Consider the following 24,868-nt stretch of genomic DNA (forward strand, 5'->3'; position numbering starts at 1 on the left):
TGTCTGCCACACTTGCACTATGAATCATAAAATTATGTGTCACTTTCAATTTATTTGAAAGCATTCATGGGACTTTTGCTACTGGAATGGCCTCATGCTAGGAAAAGGTATCTCTAATATGCCGACGAGGTGTAAACCCCAAGGCCATGGGATTCTGTTTATTTAACATAAATGTATTGGGCACCTGCTATGTGCCAAGCATGGGCCCAGATCTTAGGAATAAAATGCTGCATCAGACAAGATGCAGTTCTCAGGGAGCTTGTGGTCATTTCCAAGTGTGCGTGCTCACGTGTGCACCCCCCGCACTTACTCGGTGAATACCCTCCAGCACGGTGGCCTCGCCCCTCTCCCGCCGTGGCCGTGGGGGCTGCCCCGCAGCAGGGGCCTCGCTGCCCTGGGCATCCCTGCACACTCCAGCCCTTTGGCTCTGACTTGTGATCGTGTATTTGATTATAAATGAGAACAAAGAACATTATTGGTCAGACATAACCTTGAAACTTTCTAATTTACAAAAATCATGCTCACACTTTAATAGTTAAACTTCTATTAGCCGTAGATGAATTGCGGTACCCTCACGGCTGATGGGGCAGCCCCGTGTCACACTCCAAGCTGACTGCTCTGAGTGTACCTGGCCTTCGAGTGGCCCCTTGTAGGAGCTGTCCAAAACCCAGAAAACAGTGATGCCGTTCACCAAACCTCTAGTTCATCTCCTTAAGCATCGTGTTTAAAAGCTCAGTTAGGATGACTTATGCACCTGTCAGTCGGCTTTCCTCTTGGAGTGTCGGCAGACTGTGGCTCTCTGTTAGATCTGAGTCATTGTAATGTTTTCTGCGAAATCCAAGACCTTATTTACTCAGTTCACATTTCCATTGGCTGAGCACCTTTTACATGTGAGGCATGACATGGGCTCCTGGGATGAGTAGTAACGGTCCCTCGTCTCCGGGAGCGCACAGCTGAGCAGGGTTAGGGTGCCCCAGGATAGGAAGACCCTGCAGAAAGCAGGATGCAAGCTAAGTATCGTAAGCACTAAGCACCCACCGGGCCAGGCGCAAGGACGCGGAATGAGCAGGATGCAGCGCCTGGTTCAAGAAGCAAACCGTCATTTATCGGGGGCTCGTGCTGGGCCAGGCTCGTTGCTAAACGCTTTCATGCACATTTTCCAATTTCGCTCTGGCAAGCGCATGAGGCACTGACATTATTTTATAGCTGCGGATGCAGGTTCCGAGAGAATAAAGTTGCATCTGAGACTCCAGTGTGTTTGCCATGCCAAAGTCATGTTCTTAACAACCCTGCTAGAGGGCCTCCCATGGCCGTCATCCGGCAGGGCAGAGACGTGAGCACAAACCAAAGCAAAATGTAAGTGCTGGGAGAAAAACAAGCTACGCGCAGGGAGAGCTGTTAGCAAACCTAACATTTGCTACAGCGGAAGCAATACGGCTTCATGCTCACAGGAGCTCAGTGAGTGCTTTCTGATGTCCATGGGTTAAGGCGACGGGACCCCGGGGCCCAGCTGTAGCCCTGGCTGCCCCTCACTCCTCCCACGCTCGCCTCGTCTTCACTCTCCCCAAAATTGGAGGCACCTGGTTAAGTGGAACTCGATTCAGCCGTAAGTCAGCATATGGTGCTAACAGAGGGTGTAAGGAGTGCTGATGGCTGAGGGGGTGCGTGGCTCCACCGTGCCCCCCGACGGCGGGCTGGGCCAGAGTGGACTGGGCTTGATGAAGTCCGTTCGTCAACCTGCGGGCTCATCCCTCTTGCTGTGTGTTTCAGAGACCCCCCTGGCTTTCACCAGCGCCCCGGGTTGCATGGTTTTGACTGACCTGAAGGATTTGGAGGCTCCAGCCCCTCGCCTCACCCCTGAGGGAACCCCAGAGGTCCATCCCATTTCCCAAGACCCCCTGCACTACAGCATCACGTCAGCTTCAGCCGTGCAGAAGATCAGAGAGCTAGAGGCTATAATTGCCGTGGACCCAGGTAAGAAACAGCATCTACGCCGTCAGGGCCTGGAGAGATTCATCACCGATGGGATGCTCAGTGGGAAAGGCAGCATAAAATTTCATCTACAGTAAGATTTTAAAAAAATGGTTATGCTGTATATGAATCCCAAAAATCGTGGAAGTAAATGCGGCAAAATACCGATGGTGATGATCTCTGCGTAGTGGAATTATGGGTGATTTTTTTCTTCTTTCCCCCCCCCAAAAATGTTCAACATTAAACATGTGAGGGAGTTTGGGAGGCGAGCTTATTAGCTGGGCACGTTGCCAGAACTAAACTGGGGTTGGCGAGGTAAGAAAAAGGGAAGTGCCACTGTTTAAACAGCACCATGTACTTAACAGTGGCCTAATCTTCCCCTTTGGTGCCATTGCCCTGGGGTTGGGCGTAGAACAGATTTTTTTTGTATCAGGCCACAGGGGCAGGGGCAGGGGCTGAGTTGCTACCCCTTGGGGGACCCTGGTGGGCAGGACCCTGCATTTTGCCTCACAGCCATTTGCAGCCAACATGTATATTGCAATTGTGTCTCAGAGAAAAGACAGCCCTTCTGTTGTTCGTGAGCCTCTGGCTTTCTAGACAAGGACAGGGCTGATGGGGCCCACGAGGGGCCTACCGGTTCCAATTAAGAGGAGGTTTCCTGAAAGCTGGTTGAGGGGCTTTCAGCTTTCCCTGGATCTTCATTTAAAAGCCGAATTTCTAATCCCAGTGGCCAGCAGAGGGTGCCATTGTGCATGGTAGTTTGGGGTTTTTCTGTTTTCTTCCTTTTTTTAAAAAAATAATGTATCTTTATCGATTTCAGAGAGAGGAAAGGAGAGGGAGAGAGAGACAGAAACATCAATGATGAGAGTCACTGGTCAAGCCCGCAACCTGGGCATGTGCCCTGACCGGGAATCGAACCCCGATCACCTGGATCCTAGGCCCACGCTCAACTGCTGAGCCACGCCCGGCGGGGCTGTTTTATTTTTTTTCTGATAAAGGCTCAAGGAGAAGTAAAGTGTAGACTTCACAGCCACTCTCCACCTCAGTTTCCTCATCTGTATAACAGGGGTAATAACAATTATACCTCCCACTCAGAGCTCTGACGGGTAATGAGAATAATAGCTCTTATTTACTGAGTTTTACTCTGTCTGGGCCAGGCATATGCTAAAAGCATTTACATGTTTCATCTTATTAAATTCTCCCAATAACCCCACGAGGCAGCTATTATTAATTAACTTCCTTTAACAGATGAGGAAACTGAGGCATATAAGGTTAAGAAACTTGCCCAAATCCACATACATTAGTAGATGGAAGTAGATGGTTGGGCAGAACTTGAACCCACACCCACTGACTCCCAAGGCTCCAACCTCTCCTGACTCACACCCAGTTCCCCCTCCTGCCCCTTCTCATGGGCTGTGTTTCTAGACCTGGTTGTTATTTGCGCTTTGACTGTCTGAAGACGGCATATGTGGCCTCCCTGCTGGCCCACGTGACGCCTGTTCCCCAAGCAGATACCTGGATCGATGGTGGTGGGGCCCCTGTGGAGAGCAGAGGAGTGAGACCAACCTGGGGAGGTCAACCCTCCAGGCCAGACTCCTGAGACCCAGACACAGGTGATCATGGTGACACTGGGGTAGAGAACAGTGCCTGAGCAGGGCCATTGGTCAGACAGTCTGGGTGCCCTTTCATGTTGGCTAACTGTGGCCCAGGATCCGACAGTGCAGACCAGCCTGAAAAATGCCTGATCTTTCCCCTGGACCCAGGAGCAAAGGTTGCCCCCCAATTACAGTAACAAAAGGTCCTGTGAAACCGTAGGGCATAGCTTTTTGCCTATTTGTTTGTCTCAGATCTTTCATTCATTCATTCATTCATTTATTCTGCAGGGAATGTGATCCTCTTAACATACAGACACAGAGTAATTGTGGGACACAGCCCCCCCCATGCACCTTTTAGGACATACGAATGAACCGAGGTGAATGTCCATGGCTGTGCATGCCTAGACTCTTACATAGTTGATTTCCTTGAGGGATATTTAAAAAAAATTTCCGTAATACTTTCCCACAAACATTCTTACTCACATTGACAGCTCTCTGACTGAGCATACGGATCATGAGGGAAGATGAATGAATGACTCTGCCATTAACTCAGATAAAAAAAGTAACTGCAAAGTAAATTTACTGCAGGCGCAGTGCACCCATGGCTTAATAAAAATGACCTGGGAGGTTGTCCACAGCACCCGCTTTGGTGACTGTGCAGAGTGGGTGTCAGGGCTTGAAGCCTGAGGCTCAGAGAAGGGCAGATTTATGACTGTCTGGATTTGCCAGTATCATCTGTTAAGGACCATCTTTCATCCTTCAGAACACCAGCTGCTCTTCATTCCTACTACATTAAATAAACAGATATGAGATGAATGGCAATGGACTGAGCACTGCTCACTGGGCGTAATAATAGAGCCACTCAGTCATTTCTGAGAGGACGTTGGCTCGCATTTGAGGTGCCTGGAGATTCTGAAGTCAAGGTGACATGATATTGATGGTCACACTAATAATAAAATCATCACAAGTGTACAGACCATTTTAAAGTTGACAGAGTCCTCTCTCCTCTCTCTCGGGGCTCACCGCATCCTATGAAACAGGTTATAGTCCTATTGTTTTCTTTCAAGATGTTATTTTCCTCCCCTCTTATCAGCAGCAACTCATGTTCATTGTATAAATATATGAAAGTAGAGAGGCAATAAAAATGCCCGGGTCCCATCCCAGTTAACCATTGTTAACAGCTTCATGTTGGCCCTTAATGTCTTTTTCTTCAGTCTTAAGCCAATAAGACTGAAACAAACAAAAACAATGTCTATATATATGTGAATCAAGCCGTGATACTATTTTAGGACCTGCTTTTTTAACTTTTTAGTACACTGTGGACATTTTCCATGTCATTCGCCTTCTACAACAATCTTTTTAATGTTTGCATTAGAATACCACTTTACAAACGTTCCACCAATGTTATTACTTTCCTAATTGACACCATAAACAATGCTGCAGTGAACATCCTTATGACTATGTTTGTTCCATGAGCACTTTATTAGGTTACGTTCCCAGAAGTGATTGCTGGCTCAAGTGGACAGATGTAAGGTCCCAATCACCCCCAGACAAGTATTCTAGTTCCCACTCCCACCACCAGTGTGGGGGGCCATTTCCCCTCAACCTTCCCCCACCCGGCCCACCCCCATGCTCCGTGGAGGAACACTGAGGTTCAGACCAATCCAGGACAAGGCCGAGGTCACACAGCTACAATGTGCCAACACTTGGACTTGAATGTCAGTTTCCAGATTCTAAATCTGGAACTTTTCCTCCGTAACAGGAATCCAAACCCCGTGTTCCTTCAGTCTCTAGGCACCTCAAATGCAAGCTGACATCCTCTCACGTCCCTTAGGCCCACCTTTCATTTCAGCCACAGCTGGGGTGGAAGTTCTGAGTCACATCCTGCTTCACATGGCACAGCTCTGCGCTGAGGCGACCCGAGTATAGACAAAGGCACAATGGCATGTGACGAGGGTCGGAAGGCTGTGCTGCCTGGCTGGGACTGGCTTGGCAGCCACTGCGGCAGCTACAGCAGATGCTGCTGGGGCCCTGCCCAGACCACAGCTGCAGTGGGCAGTTCCCAGAACAATAACTCCCACCTTAGGCTGGGGTCTCTCTGCTCCTCCACCAGAGCAGGCACAGCCCAGGACTGCCGAGGGGTCAATGTCCCGATGGGCAACCTTCACCCAACAGGGGACAGGAGCCAGTGCAGAAATGCCCAGTCCCCCTGTCCTCTGGAAGGACAGTCCTCAGATGTGCCCCACACCATTTCTTACAGGACCAAAAGCAGGACTGAGCCCTAGATGACTTCAGGGTTAATCTGCTCACTCATACGTTTTTCAGTGGCTCCTCTCCCTTTCCCGTGTTACGTCACCTCTTCCACCTTCTCACTTGTTTCCTGGGCTCACTTTCTACAGAAATACCTGCACCCAAGCCCTTGTCTTAGGGTCTTCATTTTAGGGAATCCCCAACTAAGACAGTACTGTGTCCCTTCCTCCTCCTTTGTTCCTTGTATTGGGATTTGCATTACAAACCCCAAGATGCTTTGCTCAAATAAAATAGAAATACATGCCTCTCACGCAACAGTCCAGGTTAGGGCTTCCAGGGTGACTGTCCTAGTTCAGCAGGAAGGGGGATCTGCTCCACCCAGTCACTCAGGGACCCATCATGAGACCTCCAGGGGGCGCCAGTTGTCAACATCCCAGCCCCCAAAAAGGGAAGAGCTTGGAAGAGTGCATGGGAGGTATGTGGCCAGGAGGTGGCGCACATCACTCCTACTCTTACTCCCTTTCAACCAGCCTAGGATTGCTATCTAGAGAGAACCTAGTCTGTGGCCACCGCTAACCGAAAGGGAGGCTGCTCAGCCATTTACCCGGCTACCCTTCTCTAGTGGGGGCAGGGGAGAGGGAAGGATACATTCTGGGGAAGTTAGCAGCCTCTGGCACGTCCCTCAAATCCACCTCTGAAACAGACAGAAAAACAAAACTACTGTTTACATAAGTTTCTACTTGAAACACAATTATGTTACTTTATGATTTTATTTTATTTTATTTGTAATTTTAGGCAACAGGGGGATCGGGCACCTGCTCCGCAAAGATGAGCTGCTGAGGGCCTCTCTGTCGCTGTCCCACGCCTACTCAGTGCTCATCACCACTGGGTTCCCCACGCATTTCAACCACGAGCCTCCGGAAGAGACAGACGGCCCACCAGGAGCCGTTGCTCTGGCCGCCTTCCTGCAGGCCTTGGAGAAAGGCGTCTCCCTGATCGTTGACCAGAGAGCCTTGAGTTTGTTCAAGAAGCTTGTTGAAGAAGCTGTTGAGCAAGGTGAGCAGCTAGATGGAAGGAGTCCGTGTTGGTGGACCGTCTGCCATGCACTTGACATGGGCATTTCAAGTCCTTTTGCTCAGAACAACTCTTTGGTATAAGCAACATTATCCCCCTTTTATAGAGGAAGAGTCTGAGGCTCTGAGAGGCCCAGGTAATTTACTGAGGTGGGAATGGTGATCTGGAATTTGAACCCAGGCCTATCAGATCTCAGAGTCCGTGTACCTGATGCCCTCCCTATGAAAGGTGGGGGTGACCTTCGGAGGGCTCTTGGCAATCCAGGACATCCCTGGACTCCTGGCTTTGGGGGCGGGATAGGCGAGAACAGAGTGGTCAAGAGGCTCAGACAGCAGCGTCTCATCTGGCACAGACGGGAAGGGACGCCCGTGCTGCTCAGGTTCCCAGAGCTCCCGGGTGGGCATTAGAGCTGTGAGCGATGGTGGGCGAGGCTAGGATGCCAAGGTCGGTCTTGGGCGCCTCACCTCTCCTCTGTTCCACAGGCGCTGCTCAGGCCTAAGCTGGCAGCCTGGTGAATCTCACCCGCTTCCCACTGCCTGTCTCTCTGTGCCCGTCAACATGCATTCTTCAGGAGATATTTCTTCCTTTTAGCTTCTAAAAAGAGTTCCAACCCCAGGAAGGCATGCCCTAAAGCCCTCCTTACTTGAGAAGTTTCAAAAAGGTTGTGTCTGACCATACAGAATCCATATCACGCAACAAATATATATTGAGCACCTACTATGTGCCAGGCACTATTCTGGGCTCTTGAGATTCATCGGTGAACAAAACTGATAACAATCCCACCCTCCTGGTGCATATATTCTACTGGACTGTGACAGACAGTAAACAACATAGGAAAAGAGGGACGTGTACATGGCCCAGGTGGTAGGCTGCTGTTTTAAACGGGATGGTCAGACAAGGCTTCATGGAGAAGGTGCCGTTGGAGCCAAGACTTGAAGCTGATGGAGTGAGGCTGGGGCTGGCTAGAGGAAAAATGTCCCAGGCTGTGACCTTGGCCAGGACAGAGGCCATTAGGTGGAGTTTAAGAGAGGACAGTGGTCAGTGACTGGCCTGGAGGGGATGAAGAGAGGAGAAGCTGGGTAGGCGGACAGAGAAGTCATAGGGCACAGACTGGGAAGGGCCTTGGGGAACTGTGAGCACGTCGCCTTTTATTCTGTGTGGGACGGGAACCCTTGAGGACATTGAGCAGTGAAGGGCCATGTTCTGGCTTAGGTTTTAAAGGACCACCTGGGTGACTATAGGGACAAGGGTAGAAACAGGGAACTGACCAGGTTATTGCAGGTGGGAGGCAAGGGCGGCTTGGAGTGGGTGGTGCCCTGTGGCAAGTCCCTCTGGCCCCCTTGTGGTTTCAACTGTAGCTAGAATGGAAGTTCTGAGTCACACTGACCTGACCAGCCCCACCACAGCCAAATGTTCTGCAGGGTTTCTCCAAAACTGTGACAAATCATCAGTCCGGAAGTGTGGGGGCTAATGACTTTTGGGGGGGCTCAACCAGTAAGGGATGGGAGCTAGTGCCCTGCCTCCTGTCTTTTGGAGACACACAGGTCCCGATGGAACCAAGGACCCCATTGCCTAGAGCAGTGACCTTGAGGATGCACATACCCTCCGGTTGGCTTCTCCTTCCCCTCCTTTCCTGTTCCCTCCCACCCGCCTCTTGGGATCGTCTCCCAAGTAAACTGCCTGCACCCAAGTCTTTGTCTCAGGCTCTGATTTCTGGGGATTCCAGACAGATGAATGGTGCAGGTGGAGGTTGTGAGCAGTAGCCAGAACAGTTTGTGTTTTGAAGGTAGAGTCTTGATTCCCCGGCGGATTGGCTTCGGTGTGAGTGGAAGAATCAGGTTGCTCTGAGGAGTTTGGCAGGGTGTCGGACGGGGTGGAGCTGCTGTGAACTGGGATGAGGGAGACAGTGGGTGGAGCAGGCCGACCCCCGTGCACTGTTGGTGACAATGTAAAATGGTGCAGCCCCTGCGGAAAGTCATACGGTGATTCCCTAAAAAAAATTAAAAATAGAAAATATCTATATGATTCAGCAATTTCACTTCTGGGTATATACCCCTCTCCCCCCAAAAATTGAAAACAGAGCCTCAGACAGATATTTGCACACCCATATAGCAGCAGTATTCACAATAGGCAAGAGGTACAAGCACCCTGGTGTCCGTCAGGGAATGAATGGGTGAACGGCATGTGGTAGATCCACGCCGTGGAATATCATTCGGTCTTTGAAAGGAAGGAAATCCTGGCACCTGCTCCAACATGATGAACCTTGAAGACATCGTGCTAAGTGAGATAAGCCAGACACAAAAGGACAAACACTGTGTGATTCCATTTACTTGAGGTCCCCAGAGTAATTAAAATAATAGGGACAAAAAAGTAGAATAGTGGTTGCCAGGGGCTGTGGGGAGGGGCCGTGGGGTTAGTATTTAAGGGGTACAGAGTTTCAAGTTGGGAAGGTGTAAAAGTTCTAGAGATGGGTGGTGATGGTTGGAGCCTGGGTGACAAAGTGTGAGACACCTACCAGACCCAGACACGCACGCGGAGAAGTCAAGCAGGCAGTTAGAGTCAAGTTCAGGGAGCAGTCTGGGCTGGAAAGAGAAATTGGACAGTGGTTAGCATATTGATGGCTTTAAACTCAAGACACTGGATGAGATCACTGAGGAAATAAGAGGAGACAGAGGAAAGGACCCCGGGTGGCGCCCTGGGGCGCCCCACATTGAGAGGTCGAAGGGAAGGAGGGGAGTTAGCAGGGAGAAGGAGCACCGAGGAAGGAGGGAAACCAAGGGACTGTGTTGTCATCAAGGAGAAGGGCCGGCTGACTGGGACAACTAGGAACTGGTTTGGTGAGTATTTTCTCCCCCCACTTTCCCAGAAGCCGCCCTGCCCTCCTGCTCACCTGGCCGCTGGGCTCAGGGGCTGAAGACCTTGAGCTCAGACCTGGGCTCGTCCACACAGTGGCTTAGAGGGTGCAATTTGCTGTCGGATTTTACAGAACTTTCGTTACACGTGCACCGGGAAAATAAAAGTGATGTGACCTTTCAGTGAAAACGATTCCAGTTCTTTTTATAATGGAAGCCTAGGAAATGTTTAAAGAAGAAAGGCTGAGTCACTTCCTCGTTTTCAGTATAAATCGACCATGTTGATAAGGGGGCTCTTTGTAGCTCAGGTGCGAGGTCTCATCCTGCCCCGACCTTCCTTTCCTGAGGCTGTGCCCACCATGTGAGCCCATTGGGGTTGGGTTATGTTCCCTGCTCTGTTAGGCTGCCTGTTTGGGTGGGAACTGGTGCTGTGACACCGACCTACATACTTGGTTTTGCCCAAGTGATTTAGTATGTCTGAGCCTCAGTTTTCCTCCTCTGTAAAATGGGGATCACAATGGTTCTTATCACACAGAACTGTGAAAATTAAATTAGAGCATGCATGTCACATGCTTAGCAAAGGGCTGGCTCACTGTCACCGACATGGTGTTGTGACATCTGTGTGGAGCATATTTGCTAGCCCACAATATTGGTGACACCAGCCCTGTTTCACCTCGCCCTCCACTCTAGGGCTTACTCAGGACTAAAGCAAATAAACTTAAGTATCCCCTGGGTTGAGGCCTCGGCTTAACTAACAGAGTTTTCTACGGGTAAATGTGGTTCGATAATGGAGATGATCATTTCCAAAGAAGGGTTCGAAAAGCCAACATGAATTCCCAGAATCCACACCGGGCTGCCGTGGCCACTCTTTGCCTCTCTTTTCAAGGTGTCCTGAAGACCCCGATCCCGATACTGACTTACCAAGGGGGGCCAGCAGGAGCTGCCCAGGCATTTCTCTGCAATGAGAGGGACCCCAAATCTCCTAGGTATGTATGTCCCCTCCCAGTGTAAAGTGGGTGATGGTGGGAAAGCCCACGTGGTGTTAACTTGGACAACTATGTTCCTGCCCACACCAGCCCTCGGGAGAGAACGGAGCCGTGAGCCACGGGCTCCACGGGCCGGGCGAGCAAGCAGTGCCGGGGTTCGGGTGCCCTGGGGGCTTCTCAGAGGGCCTCTCGAAGTAGCAGGTCCCTGAGAGATGGCGTGTCTTCTTGATAGAGGGGGAAGAAGATGATAAAAAAACAAAAAGCCGTTTCTCAAACTGGCTAATGCTCCATTGGAGAGTAGCGAAGTCATTTCATTGGGGGCGGGGGCGGGGGCAGGGGGGGGAAAGACCAGCACCTTTGCCAAATGAAACAGAAATGTCACTGTATGTCTTGTATGGTAATAGCGAGGACTCGCTTGTGAAACTTGGTGTGTGTGTGTGTATTTTTTACTGTTTGTTATGTGCGCATGTGTGTATTTTTTAATGTGTGTTTTGAAAAACACTTCTTTTTTGTATATATGATGTATTTCAAACCTTATAAATTTTAGTACTGTGTTTTGCAAACTTTTTTGACAACAATCCACAGTAATATATTTTGCATTGCAAAGCACACACACACATCATTGAAAGAGAAGTTTCAAAAAACAGTATTTACTCTCGCTACATGCGATGTACTCTGACATATTCTATTCTGTTCTATTCTACTCTGTTTTCATCTACTTTTCAGAAAATGCTGACCTTACCTAAAAAACCTGCCTTACAACCCATTAACGAGTGTCCACTTAGAATGGAAGAACACTGCTGCAACAGGCCTGCAGGGGATAGCAATGATGCAGCTCACAGAAAAATCAGGCGGTCACAGGGAGGACCTGAGTCAGCACGGAAAAGTTCGATTGCAGATCCGATATGCCACTTAAAGCTGCAAGAATGTGTGTGGTGCCTGTCTGAAATGTTTATATTCCCTGAATGGTTGGCACACACACAAAGCTCTGGCTCCTCAGGGGGAACTAGAAAACCCTCCTGGGCAGGGCCCTGACGCCCGGTGACACAGACATTGCCCTTGTTGCTGAATGAAGGGAGATGAGCCAGATCTGATCACAGGGAGAGGGGATTCTGCTCTTTTTAGAGGAGATGCACTAACCTTCCCAGGGAGCAGATTCCCAGGAGTGAATTCCTTCCCATGGCAGCTAAATGGACGCTTCTGGCTTAAAAAAAAAAAATCAATCTACCTTCACCAGGTGTATCACTGAGTTCCCTGGGGGAAGGTCCAGACACAGTGCTCTCCTTCCAGAATGGAGTCTGCACTGGTCTCACCAGGAGCTCTGTGCTGAATGATTTCCATCACCACTGTCCCACACTGGGCGCGTCGCCCCAGGGTTAGGCTCCAGCACCTTCTCAGTGGCCGCTCATCCAGCACGTGCGATGCCACCATCTTCTAGCACAACCAAAGGACGTGGACCGGCCGGAAGACTTGTTTTTAAAAACATGTACAGAGAAAGCATTCAGAGTTAAGATTTTTTTTATTATAGTAAAATACATGTAACACAAAATTCACCATTTTTGCCATTTTAAGGGTACAGTTCTGTGGCATTAAGGACATACACACTGTGCGGCCATCACCACCATCCATCTCTAGAATGTTTTCATTTTTCCAGCTGAAACTCTATCTCCATTAACCACTATCTTCCCAACCCCCAGCCCCTGATATCCACCATTCCACGTCATGTCTCTATAAATCTGACTGCTCTACGGACCTCACATAAGTGGAATTACATGGTGGTTGTCCTTTTGTGACTGGCTTATTTCACTTAGCACAATGTCCTCAAGATTCATCCATGTTGTAACATGCGTCAGAATCCCCATCCTCTTCAAGGCTGAGTAATATTCCATTGCACGTATGTACCACATTTTGCTTGCTTGTGTGTTGATGGACACTCGGGTTGCTTCTGCCTTTCATCTACTGTGAACCATGCTGCTAGGAATGCGGTGTGTAAACACCTCTCCGACACCCAGCTTCCAGTTCTTTTGGGTGTATACTGGATGTGGAGTTGCTGGACTCTATGGTAATTCTATTTAAAATTTTTGGGTAACCCCCACACTTTTCCAGGGCAGAGTTAAGATATTGAAGAACTTCATCATGGAGCGGGAGGGGATTTAGAGAGGTTTATTTTTTTAAATATATCTTTATTGATTTCAGAGAGAGGAAAGGAGAGAGAGAGAGAGAGAGAGAGAAACATCAACGACAAGAGAGTCATTGATCGAGCCCACAACCCGGGCATGTGCCCTGACCAGGAATTGAACCCCAGTCGCCTGGATCCTAGGTCAACGCTCAACCGCTGAGCCACGCCCGGCCGGGCACAGAGAGGTTTAAAGTACAACTTTCATGTTGTTGACTTGGATTACCAAAAATATGTCCCTCCTGATAATAGCAGCAAACACAACCACAACCACACCACGACGCTCACTTCCTGAGCGCTGAGTAGGTGTGGTGCGGCATGCTAAGCGCCTCATGTGCGTTTTCTCACTTCACACTTTCCACGCGGTGGACTGTTGTTAGGTCACGTCAAAGAGCAGAAAATGAGGTTAGAAGTTGAACATCGTACCCAGGGCCAGTGGCAAGAGGACCAGCGTGATCTGATCCCACGGCCTGCACTCCCACCACCATGTCACCTGTTACCCCTGTCTCTCTGTCTCTTTCTGTCTAAAGAAGTTTCTCTTGTGGTAGATTCATTGGTCTAATATTTCAATTCCTTTTTAGTCTATGTGTGTCTGTAGACTGAACAGGAGCCTGGGAGGGGGCAGCGGTGGGCCAATAGCAGCCACCACTCAAACCCACTGGGTGCCGGCTCCCCTGCTGGTTAATGGAGATCTGGGCCAGGCTCCAGCATCATCCGCGGCCTTTCCACTCTCACCGCCTCCGACCCTGATAAATTGCTAAAGATTCTGATGTCATTTCTTACAATGATCAATCAGATAGACCAGCCTCCAGCACAGCCCCTGGCACATAGTAGATGTTAGGCCAAGTTCTGTAGGAATGAAGGAAACAAGGAAAGAATGACGTGTCCTCCACACAAACACGTGACGTTAGGAGCTACAAGGCAGCCCCACGCTCCCTGAGACCCTCTGCTCTTGCTTCCTGGCAGATTCGACCACCTGGTGGCGATAGAGCGCGCAGGGAGGGCTGCCGACGGCAATTACTACAATGCGAGGAAAATGAACATCAAGCATTTGGTTGACCCCATAGACGATCTTTTCCTTGCGGCACAGAAAATTCCTGGAATCTCATCAACTGGTAAGCCAGAGGCACCGAGAATTCAGCAAGAACGTGTTAGCACTAAATGCCTTATTGACTACTGAACGCAGGACAGGAAAGGGTTGTATGGGGACCACCACTCTAGAGGTGGTCTTTGTTTATAAGTGTCCCTATAGACAATATTGACATCGTCATTTAGAAATCCAACGTTCCCCCAAGCAACGAAGGGAAATGACATTTAACCTAGCATAGTCTATTTCCCCAACTCTAAAATATTAAAGCTAATAATAGAGTAATAATAATAATAAAATCGAGGCATGGCCTATTATTGTGGTCGCGTAGGATGCATGTACCATGTACACTATGTGTCATCTTAGGAAGCATATTAATTTTAAAATATATGTTAACTATGTGGTTAGTGCAACATCTTGACTGCTAATAATATCATAGTTATTATGATAACTATGTGTAAATTATAGAACTTTATCGTTTTCAAAGAGGTTTCACATTTATTGTATTGTTTAAGCCTCTTTAAAACCCTGTAAGGTAGGGAAGGCAGGTATAGTGTCCAAAAATAAGGCTAGGGGGGCTTCTTGAGGTTGCCCAGCTAATTGGTGCTGCTAGGAGAATTAGGGGCAGAGCCCAGACTCCCAAGACCCTACCCAGTAAGCTTTTCAGAGACTCGTGAATCTCTGGAAGGCTTGCTGTAACTGGCGAGGAGAACCAGCCTTCCTCCCCCGCGGGAGGGTAGGTAGCAGGCCCTGCAGGCATTAACCATTCTGTGTTTATCTCTTCTCTCAAGCACTGGAGTGTTTCCCAGACTCATTAGTCACCTTAGGCTTTTAAGGTTTTAATGAGACAATGAAAGTCTTCCCGGCTGAGCAGAAAATTTCTGCAAACCCGCCCTGGTCTTTCCCAGAAGAGGCCTCGGGTGTGGTAGATGCAGTGTGGTTGGCTCTGTGCTTCCTGTCTCTCGGGGCAGGGCAGGCCGGCGACCTAGGGCCTCGGGGGAGGACTCCCAGGGTGGAGAAGCAAAGGGTCTCTGAGTCCAGAGGAGCAGCCAGGGTCCAAGGGAGCTGCTGTTCCCCACTGAAAGGAGACCCCCAATCTGTTCTGGCCCCCCAGTGGTGCCCCCTGAGACCCCAGAATAAGCAGGGGGAATTGACTGTTGCACCTTCAAACTGCCCCCTTTGTGGACCTCTGGATGCTTCTCTTGGCCTCAGGGGCTTAAGCCCCTCCTGTGGTTTCTGAAGGCACCCTGCCCAGCAGGGTCACTCCCTGATTGTCCTTTCTCTCCTCTGCTACGTCAACACCCTGTTCCTCAGTTTCCCCAGGCAGCTGCCTTGTCGTGCACTTAGCACTCAAATGAGAACCAAGACACCCACCTTTCACTCACTACCCGCGTCCTGCCCCCCTCAGAGACTCGACGAGCTCGGTCAGGAAAACAAGGCCACAGACAGGACTGACTCAAGGAGTGAACGGGATGGAATTCATAAAATGCTTGAGAGCAGAGACAGAAATAGACAAGATCCCGATGCTAGGTGGTGTTACCATTTTCCCTCATGCAACGGGCTGTCTCGGATCTGGGAAACAGTTCTGAGAAAAACCCTCAGGGTGTGGTCCAAAGGAATTTGGTCATTCACAATGGTCCAGATTCTTTTCGCTAAGTCCAGGTCTCTGTGCTCAAGGTGAGTCACCTCTACTTCCCCTCTCCACCATCTCACAATGAATGCTAACCTCTGGTGGAAGTTCTCTCCTATCCCAAGCCTTTGTAGAAACACGCAGAAACTGTCAGACAATCATGCAAGGCGTATGATGTATCAGTCCACATGGACCACATCTACAGTGGTGGTCAGGTAAGATGATAATGGAGCTGAAAGATTCCCGTCGCCTGGTGACATCGTAGCTCTCCTAATGTCACAGAGCATTGCGTTCCTCGTGTGTCTGTAGAGATGCTGATGTAAACACACCTACAGCACCGCTGGAGCGTGAAAGTATAGCACATACAATTACATACAGTACGTAATAGTTGTTAATGATAATAAATGACTGTGTTATTGGTTTATGCATTTACTATGCTATATTTCTGTTGTACTTTTAAGGCAGGGATGGGGAACCTTTTTTCTGCCAAGGGCCATGTGGTTATTTATAACATCATTCATGGGCCATACAAAATCATCAACTTAAAAATTAGCTATGAAAAAAACCTCCTAGATTTGTTGAATTTCGAGTCCGGCCTACGGTTGCCTTGGCAGGGCCAGACCAAATGAGTTAGCAGGCTGTACAGGGCCCGCAGGCAGACGTTCCCCACCCGTTTTAGAGTGTACTCTTTCAACATACATATAAAAAGATCGCTGTGAAGCAGTATGCGACGTTCAGCTGGCAGCAGCCTCATACATCTCATGTTTACCGAGTCTCCTAATTGCATTATCTTCTGTGCTTGATTTAATCTTGCGTTTTGTTCATCTTGGCCCCTAAGTGTACAAAAATCACTGTTAACGTTGTCAGTAAGAGGCCACATGGAGTGATTGACCTGGAAATGAAATTAGAAGCGATTGAGGACTAGGACGGTGGAGAATCAGTGACAGTTGCTGCTCACCCGTCAGGCGTGTCCCATCCCACCACAGCCGCAATCTTGGGGAACACGAACGAAGTAATGGAAGTTAGTAAAGGGTCTGCTTCACTGAAAGCAACGAGACCAATGAAAATTTGAGAAGGGCCCATATCAGACATGCAGAAACTTCTAATGGCCTGGATTGAAGACCAGACACAGAAGCGTGTCCCTCTCAGCAGCATGACCAAAGCAAAAAGTTTGTTTGCAATGTTGAAAGAAAAGGCTGGACCTGGCTACAATGAATTAACTGCTAGCTCTAGGTGACTTAAACAGCTCAGGAATCATTATTCAGCCCTGGCTGGCGTGGGCCAGTTGGCTGAGGTATTGTCCCATGCACCCAAAGGTCGCTGGTTCGATTCCCAGTCAGGGCACATGCCCAGGTCGCGGGTTTGATCCCTAATCATACAGGAGGCAACTGATCGATGTTTCTCTCTCACATGGATGTCTCTCTCTCTCTCTCTCTTTTCCTTCCTCTCTCTCTAAAATAAATAAAAACATTTTTTAAAAAGAATAATTATTATTACAAAATGTGAAAGCGAGTGGTGAGTCTGCTGGTGCTGATGTGAAGGCACCTGGAGAATTTTTGGAAACTCTAGATAAGCTGACTATGGAGGAAAATTACTTGCCAGAGAAAACAATATAGATGAAACCTCCCTATCCTAGAAATGGATGCCTAAAAGGACTTCCATCCATGAGGAGGCCAATCGGTGCCAGGTTTCAAGGCTTCTAAGGACAGGATAACAGTCTTGCTTGGGGCAGTGTTGCAGGCTGCAAACTGAGCCCCTTTCATCTGGCACAGTGAGAACCCCAGGGCCTTCAAGCACATCAGTAAGCACACATTGCCAGTGTACTACAAGACCAAAAGGAAGGCATGGATAACCCAGCGCCGCTTCCAGGATGCCCTCCTGAGTTGCTATGTCAGCACAATGGAGAGAGATGTTCGGAGATTAACATACCTTTCAAGATTTTCCTTATTGTTGACAGCGCTCCCAGACATCCTCCTTTTATTGGTGGTCTTCATCCCAGTACCAAAGGGGTGTTTCTCCCTCCAAACACCACCTCTTTGTCCCAAACAACAGACGGAGGAATTGTAGCAGCTTTTAAGACCTCCTGCCTGAGGAGGACCTTTGCCCAGGCTGTTGCTGCAGCTGAGGGAGACTGAGAGGAATCCGATGCTACGACGATCACAGCAGCTGTCTCCGCACCGGGGGCCCTGCTTGGGCTGGGCCGACGTCGCCGAGGAGCGTATGAATGGCACCTGGAAGAAGACACTCAGGGGGTTTGTCCGTGACGTCAAAGGCTTTGCCAAGGCTGAGGAGGTTGCAGGAATCACCAAGGCTGTGGCTGAGGTGGCCACCAACTCTAACCCGGCTGCGGGTGACAATGACACCGAGGAGCTCCTGGAGGTGGCTCCCGAGGAGCTGACCCGTGCGGAGGGTTGGGACTGGAACAGGAGCACGTCGCTGAAGAGGCAAGAGGAAAGGAAACTGCGGAAGGAGACGAACCCCCAAGGAGCTGCACAGGGAGGGCTTGGCAGAAGCTCTTGCAGACCTCAGCGAGCTCCTAAAACGTTTGCAGACACGGACCCCAGCACTGAAAGGCTTTCACTGGGAGAGCGGGCCCTTCACGCTGCATTATCCGCTTGCAAGCCAGCCTACGATGGAAAAAAGAAACACACCAAGCGAACCACCAGGAACATGTGTCAGAAAACAGCGAACCCTCAAGAGGAGGGTGCACCAGGAGGCTATTCCAGCAGGAGGCCTTGTTATCAAAGGAGATGGCAGCCCCGTGCGTGTTAGTGCCCCCGAAGACCCTCCAGGGGGCCGGGGTGTGGAGTGGGAGACGGTGATACCGAGGCCCTGACCTGCGTAGGCCGAGGCTGATGTGTGTGTTTGTGTCTTGGTTTTTAACAAAGTTTAAAAAGTAAAAAATAATAATAATTAAAAAACTAAAACTAGAAAAAAGCTTATACAATAAGGATATAAAGAAAAGATATTTTTGTATAGCTGTACAATGTGTTTGTGTTTTAAGCTAAGTATTATTACGGAAGAGTCAAAAAGTTAAACAATTTTTAAAGTTTGTAATGAAAAAAAGTTACAATAAGCTAAGGTAAATTTATTATTGAACAGAGAAAACTATTTTTTTATAAACTTAGTGTAGCCTAAGTGTCCGGGGTTTATAGGGTCTACAGTAACCTGCAGTAATAGCCTAGGCCTCCACTCGCCGCTCACTCCCCACTCCTGCAGGCTCCATTCATGGTCAGGCCCCACACAGCCGCACCATTTTTTCTCTTTTATATTTTTACTGCACCTTTTCTATGTTTACATACACAAACACCACTGTGTTACAGTTGCCTGCTGTTCAGGACATCAGCACGCTACCCGGGTTTGTAGCCCAGCAGCAACAGGCTGGACCGCGCAGCCGAGGGGTGTGGTAGGTGTCCCATCTGGGTTTGGGCAGCTGCGCTCTGATGTTCGCATTTCTCCGAATGTGTCCTTGTTAAGTGACGCATGATTATACATCCGGCCTGTAGGCTCGGGAGGCCCAGCTCTGCTCCGGAGGCACCTGGACAAGCACTTGGGCAAACAGTTATCTTGAGGCAACCACAGCCGTCTTCTGCAGGCAGACTCAGCTGACCGCCAGTCTACAGAGTCCCCCAGGAATACCTGACACAGGAGACCACACAGTGTTGCTAGAGCAGCACCTCAAAGGACACAGGCTGAGGGCTGGTTAGGTGTTTCCATCTTGTTCCTGCAAGGCTGGAGGGGCCTGCTAATTCTTTTCTGGCCAATTCACCTATTTTCAACACTATTACTTCCACCAATGGATTACATAATTTCTAACATCTCTCTATTCAAACATATGTATTCTAACACTTATTATGCTAATCAACAAATCCTCAGGTGCTAATGCACAGATTGGCCTTTAGACCGCGGTCTCTTTCAAATGCTGGCCAACCACGCCTGGGCTTGTATTCCTGTTTAGGTGGCTCCAGGTGTTAACCAGGCGCCCCTCTGGTTGGTGTAGATTAAAGTGAACTGACACACATACATTTCACATTCTTTATACAGAAGCCTTGAAAGCAAATCACAGAATTAACTTCAGAAATCTATACTAGTTCACTTCTGCCAATGGAATGCCATCTGGTCACACTGATGAGGCTCAGGGACTTGTGGCCCCTCCCTGAGCAAGAGCCCCTGAAGAAGAGAGAGGAAGTCCCTCACCATACCTGTTCAACAAAGGGGGTGCTCCATTCGTGACTAGAGAACATGACCCAGTAGGGGACATAGCCACACTCGGGTCAGTTCCAAACTTTGACTCATTTTTAACTAGAGAAGTTTCTAGAATACGCAAAGGAGAAGTACAACATCTCCTGGTTGTCTGAAAATATATCCAGAGCCAACCCTTTTCCCTTCCCAGAGGCAGCGAGCACGTGTGGAAGGGTGGCCCTGCCCCACCCCACAAGCCCCCCATTTGGTCTGTATACTGACTCTGCTTGTCTTCCCTCCAGGTATCGGTGATGGAGGCAATGAGCTTGGGATGGGCAAGGTCAAGGAGGCCGTGAAGAGCCACATACGAAACGGGGATGTCATCGCCTGTGACGTGGAGGCTGACTTTGCTGTCATCGCCGGTGAGTGATTAGAGGGCCAGCCAGTGGGGCCTGGCTGTCCAGCCAGAAGCTTGTTATCCAAAAAATACAAAGAACTCTTAAAACTCCACAATAAGAAAACAAACAGCCCAATTTAAAAATTAACAAAAGTCCTGAAACAGACACCTCACGAAGAAGATACAGAGATAGCAGGTAGGCATCTGAAAAGATGCCCACGCCCTATGTCTCTGGTCTCCACTCCGGATTTGCTTTGCAGCTGGGACACCAGGAAGAGGGGGAAGATTATCTGCCCGTCTCCTTTATCTTGGGGTCTTGGATCTGAAGGGAAGGGAGCCTCGGGAGAATTTCTTTGGAAGTCTTCAGATTTCCTCAAGTTTATCTGCTACCCAGAATGTAGGTTCTTTGTATAACTGGTCAAACCCCATGGGCTTGGCCTGATGCGGTGACTTCAGCAGCAGGCTGGGTCCCCTAAAGAGAGAAGGGGACCCCACATGACAGTGGGGAAGAGGGCATATTATTTGGAATGAAAACCTGGGGGTTTGGGGCTGAGGGAGATGAACAGGGCCCCTCCAGTTAGAGTTGGGGGCCACCAGGACCTGAAGACAGAGAACTGTGTCTGTCCCTCCAGCTCAGTGTAGCCGAGAAAGATGAAGGGCTCTGGAATCAGCCAGGCCGATGGCAGCTCTTCCTTCCAAGTCTTGCTGTCCCCACCCGTATTGGGGGCTCTCCGTGAGGGTTGGCGGACACCTCTGTGAAGCCCTGGGCCGGGCGGCCGGAATCCTCGATGCTCCCACAGCCCTTTGTGAACGTCTCTTTCATTATTCGCGCCACCCCATGCCGGGCTGTGCGCACAGCCCCTCGCTCTCCCGGGCGGGGGCTCTCCTTTCTGCTTTGACCGTCTAGCACCTAGAGCCTCGCAGGTCCCCCATCACCCCTTCTTCGGCCGCGCGGAGAGCTAACCCAAGCAGGTGTCAGGGGAGAGCCAGCGAGGTCGCCCCAGAGCGGGAGGAGGTGAGGCTGATGGGGAGCCGTCCTCAGGCGCAGGAAGAGCTGATGGACACAGCCCGAGGGGGTTGGGGCCTCCCCTCTGAGGACAGGCTTCCCAGCAGCCTGAGGTGCCAGGGCCAGGGCTCTGGAATGGCTGCCTTGGGCTGTAGCTGCATCTTTTGCTCTGATGGTCCTTAACAGTATGTAACCCGGATGGTTTAGACTGAGCAATGCTCCTCAAACTTGAAGGTGAATCAGAGTCACCCAGAGGGCTTATTGAAACTTGGCGTGCCCCCCACTCCCAGGCTGAGTTTCTGATTAAGCAGAACTGGGCTACAAGCCCAAGAATTTGTGTTTCCAACAAGTCCCAGGTACTACTGGTGTCTCTGGTCTTAGGACCATTCTTGAGACGAGTTCTGAGCTGAGAGGCAGGGTGATGGGCCACGTGACCTTCCCAATTCTGTGTTGAAATCTTTTTTTGTTCTAGGTGTCTCTAACTGGGGAGGCTATGCCTTGGCCTGTGCTCTGTACATCCTGAACTCGTGCGAGGTCCATGGACGTTACCTGAGGAAGGCAACTGGGCCCTCCAGAGCACCTGGGGAACAGAACTGGACTGAGGCACTCCCATCCATCAGCAAGGTAACAGGCCCCCACGGGCCACTCCATGGAAGCTACGTTTTCCCTGGGTGAGGGGTGGGCCTGGTACTCTGAGCCATAAGCCACAGGCCAGCACCACTGCTGTCCCTCAGTGCGAGAGGCAGAGCCAGCCAGGTGTCCCAGCTGGACTGGATTGGGTGACCTTTGACCTTCTCATGATCCTAAATTATTATGGAAGACCTGGTATCAATGACCATTTCCCTTCTAGTTTGACTTTAGGCAAGTTGTTTAACCTCTCTGAGCCTCATTTCCTTTGTCTGTAAAATGGGGGCCAGCAGCATGGTTGGAAGAACTGAATGTACAGGCAGACCTTGGAGTTATTGTGGGTTCGGTTCCAGACCACCACAGTAACACGAGTGTCGCACACAGTGAGTCGTAATCTTTTAGTTGGTGGAGAGTCTTGCCTTCAGATTTTTTAAGACACGGTATTTGTGAGGTGCAATAACGGAAAGCACAATAAAATGGGTGGCCTGCAGCTGCGGTTTCTTCATTGGCCCTTTCCAAGGAGTTTACAATCCAGGTAGAGCACTGAGACCTCAGGGGGGATGGGACATCCCACAGAGTGCTAAGGTAGGGGAACTGGGGTGGGAGGAGGATCCTGGGGGCTGGAGGTTGGGAGGAATAAACCCAGTAGAAGGGCAGGCATTCTGGAAAGGAGGCGTGGTGGGAACAGAAAGCTGGGAGATGACCAGCTCAGCGCTGGTGTGGGGAGGCTGCTCTCGAGGCGGCAGGTGGTCGGCAGGGGTCACGCTGGGGTAGAAGAGGGCTCCTCATCCCAGGGTCCACAAAGCAGGGTTCATGAGTTCTTTGAAACACTTTGCAAAATTGTTCCATACGTGGGTTTTTCTGAGCAAGGATCTGTGCTTTCATCGGATTCTCCCAGTAGTGTGGGGTCATTAAGAGCCCCTGGGCAGAGGGAGATCATGTTAGTTGGATCAGTCCCAGTCTTGTCCCCCAAAAGGCATAGATTACTACATGTTAAAAAAACCAAACCTTCTGGAAGTCAGGAACCAGGTCTCTTGTGTCTGCTTTCCCAACAATCAGCAGACAGAATCTCAGCACTGGGTAAATCCTTGTTGGATAGATAAATGGGTGGCTGGGTCGCTGGCTGGGTGGCTGGGTGTCTGGGTGGGTGGGTGGATGGATGGGTGGGTGGATGGATGGGTGGATGGGTGGGTGGATGGATGGGTGGATGGATGGGTGGGTGGATGGATGGGTGGATGGATGGGTGGATGGATGGGTGGATGGGTGGATGGATGGATGGATGGATGGATGGATGGATAAGTAAATGAATGAAAGTGGTGCTTTATTAGAGCAGCGGTTCTCAAACTTTAGAGGCATCAGAATCACCTCACTGGCATTTTAAACCACAGAGTATGGGGCCCTGCCCAAGGTTCCTGATTCAGCAGGTCTGAGGTGGGCTGGAGCATCTGTGTCTCTAACAAGTTTACTGGTAACGTTGCTGCAGCTGCTGCAGGGACCACACTTTGAAACCCTGTAATAGAAGAGGGTTGGTTTCCAGCATCTTGGATGAGGGTTGGTCTGGGGAAGGCAATCCAGGAGGCAGGAAGGTTCCTGAGCGCCCAGCCTAGAGGCAGCAGCTGAGATGGGGCAGGATCCAGAGCCCCTCCTGCCCCTTTTCTGTCTTATTATTTTTTTGTTCACATTGCCTTGTACCCATTCTAACCCCTTTTTCCTTCTGCCTGTCTCTCCCTCTATTTCTCCCTTATGCACAAATCCCCCACCCCCGTCTCTCTACAACACCTCCTTGGATTGGTGGTGTCTCTATTTTACAAATGAGGGAGCTGAGGCCCCAAGAGGGGAGGCGACTTGCCTGGCACCACCCAGCTAAGAGGCAGAGCTGAGATCTGAGTCTGGGTCTCCAACTCTATACTCTGGGCGTCTCCCCACATGACTCAGAAGTCTCCCAGTTCCTGGCAATGCCAGGCTGCCATGGAGGAGGGCTCACAGCTGAAGTGACATTTTCTGGGGAAGTGGTCTTTGCACTTCCTGGATCTGAATTGGAAAAAAAAAAACCACTCAGGGAGCTGCCTTACACATGATTCCTGATTCACACAGACATAAGAGAATGAACCCAGCCAAACACACACACAGCTCAAGCACAACCCAGGCATGGAAAATCCTTTTGGGTTTCCACCCAGTCCTTCACAAAATATTAATGATGCGCCACCCTTATAAAATAAATAAAAAAGAACATTTTTAAAGCAAAAGTGCAAACATATGTTTGTTGAACCCTTCCTCTGGGTCAGGCCCAAGCTTGCTCTGGGAGACAGTGAGGGGTCTAACCTGGCCCCTGGGTAGGGAACTCAGGATCCACAGGGAAGAAATCTTGCACATGAAAGGAACCAGGATGGAAGTGGGCATGGCAAGCTGCTGTGGGGACACAGAGAATGGGCACTTAGCTCATTCAGAGAGCTCAAGGAAGGTTCCCTGGAGGATGTGGCACTCAGCTGAGTCTTAGGGGGTGAGCAGGATATATGTAGCCAGGCAAGGAAGGAGGGAAGGGCCTTCCAGGCGGCAGGAAGGTGCAGGGACATGAGGTGGTGTGGTGTTCAGGAGAATAACTAGAATGGCCATACTAGAGCTCAGTGGGTCACTGTGTGGAGTCCCTGAGTCATTAGGAGACACTGGCAGAGCTGTGGCTGAGATGGTGGTGAGGCTTGATTGGTTAGGGGCAGAGGGACATCCCTCATCTCTGCTCTGTGAGTTGCTTGTAAGTAGCGCCTCCCATATTTAGGGACAGTTCTTAGCAGTCTGATCAGAATGGTAGCAGGAGCGGGCACCATGCTGAGGAGCCCAGGAGCCACACCCTGCTCACTCTGGCCTTTGGTCACACCCTGGGGTTTTACTTGAGGGCAGAACAAAGGGCTGGAGAGCATCCCCCAGACCTTCTCAGGTTCCGAGAGCCAACTGAGAGCACCTTACAGGAGGGACTAAGGATGGGTGGATGGATGGGTGGGTGGATGGATGGATGGATAGATGGATGGATAGATGGATGG

General features: G+C 50.0%; 1 protein-coding gene across 5 annotated transcripts in view; it reads left to right on the forward strand.

Annotated features, from left to right (window-relative positions):
* Nucleotides 1–24,868, forward strand: part of DGLUCY (D-glutamate cyclase) — a 53,332-nt gene that overhangs the window by 25,210 nt on the left and 3,254 nt on the right. For all 5 annotated transcript variants that reach the window (XM_081137410.1, XM_081137408.1, XM_081137407.1 and 2 more), the window contains exons 7-12: nucleotides 1,771–1,974; nucleotides 6,612–6,872; nucleotides 10,629–10,728; nucleotides 13,871–14,019; nucleotides 20,106–20,225; nucleotides 21,679–21,830. In XM_081137410.1, coding sequence (XP_080993536.1) covers nucleotides 1,771–1,974; nucleotides 6,612–6,872; nucleotides 10,629–10,728; nucleotides 13,871–14,019; nucleotides 20,106–20,225; nucleotides 21,679–21,830 — 986 coding nt within the window. The remainder of the gene's footprint in view (nucleotides 1–1,770; nucleotides 1,975–6,611; nucleotides 6,873–10,628; nucleotides 10,729–13,870; nucleotides 14,020–20,105; nucleotides 20,226–21,678; nucleotides 21,831–24,868) is intronic.

This window comes from Miniopterus schreibersii (assembly GCF_964146895.1).
Source record: "Miniopterus schreibersii genome assembly, chromosome: 1".
NCBI lineage: Eukaryota > Metazoa > Chordata > Mammalia > Chiroptera > Miniopteridae > Miniopterus > Miniopterus schreibersii.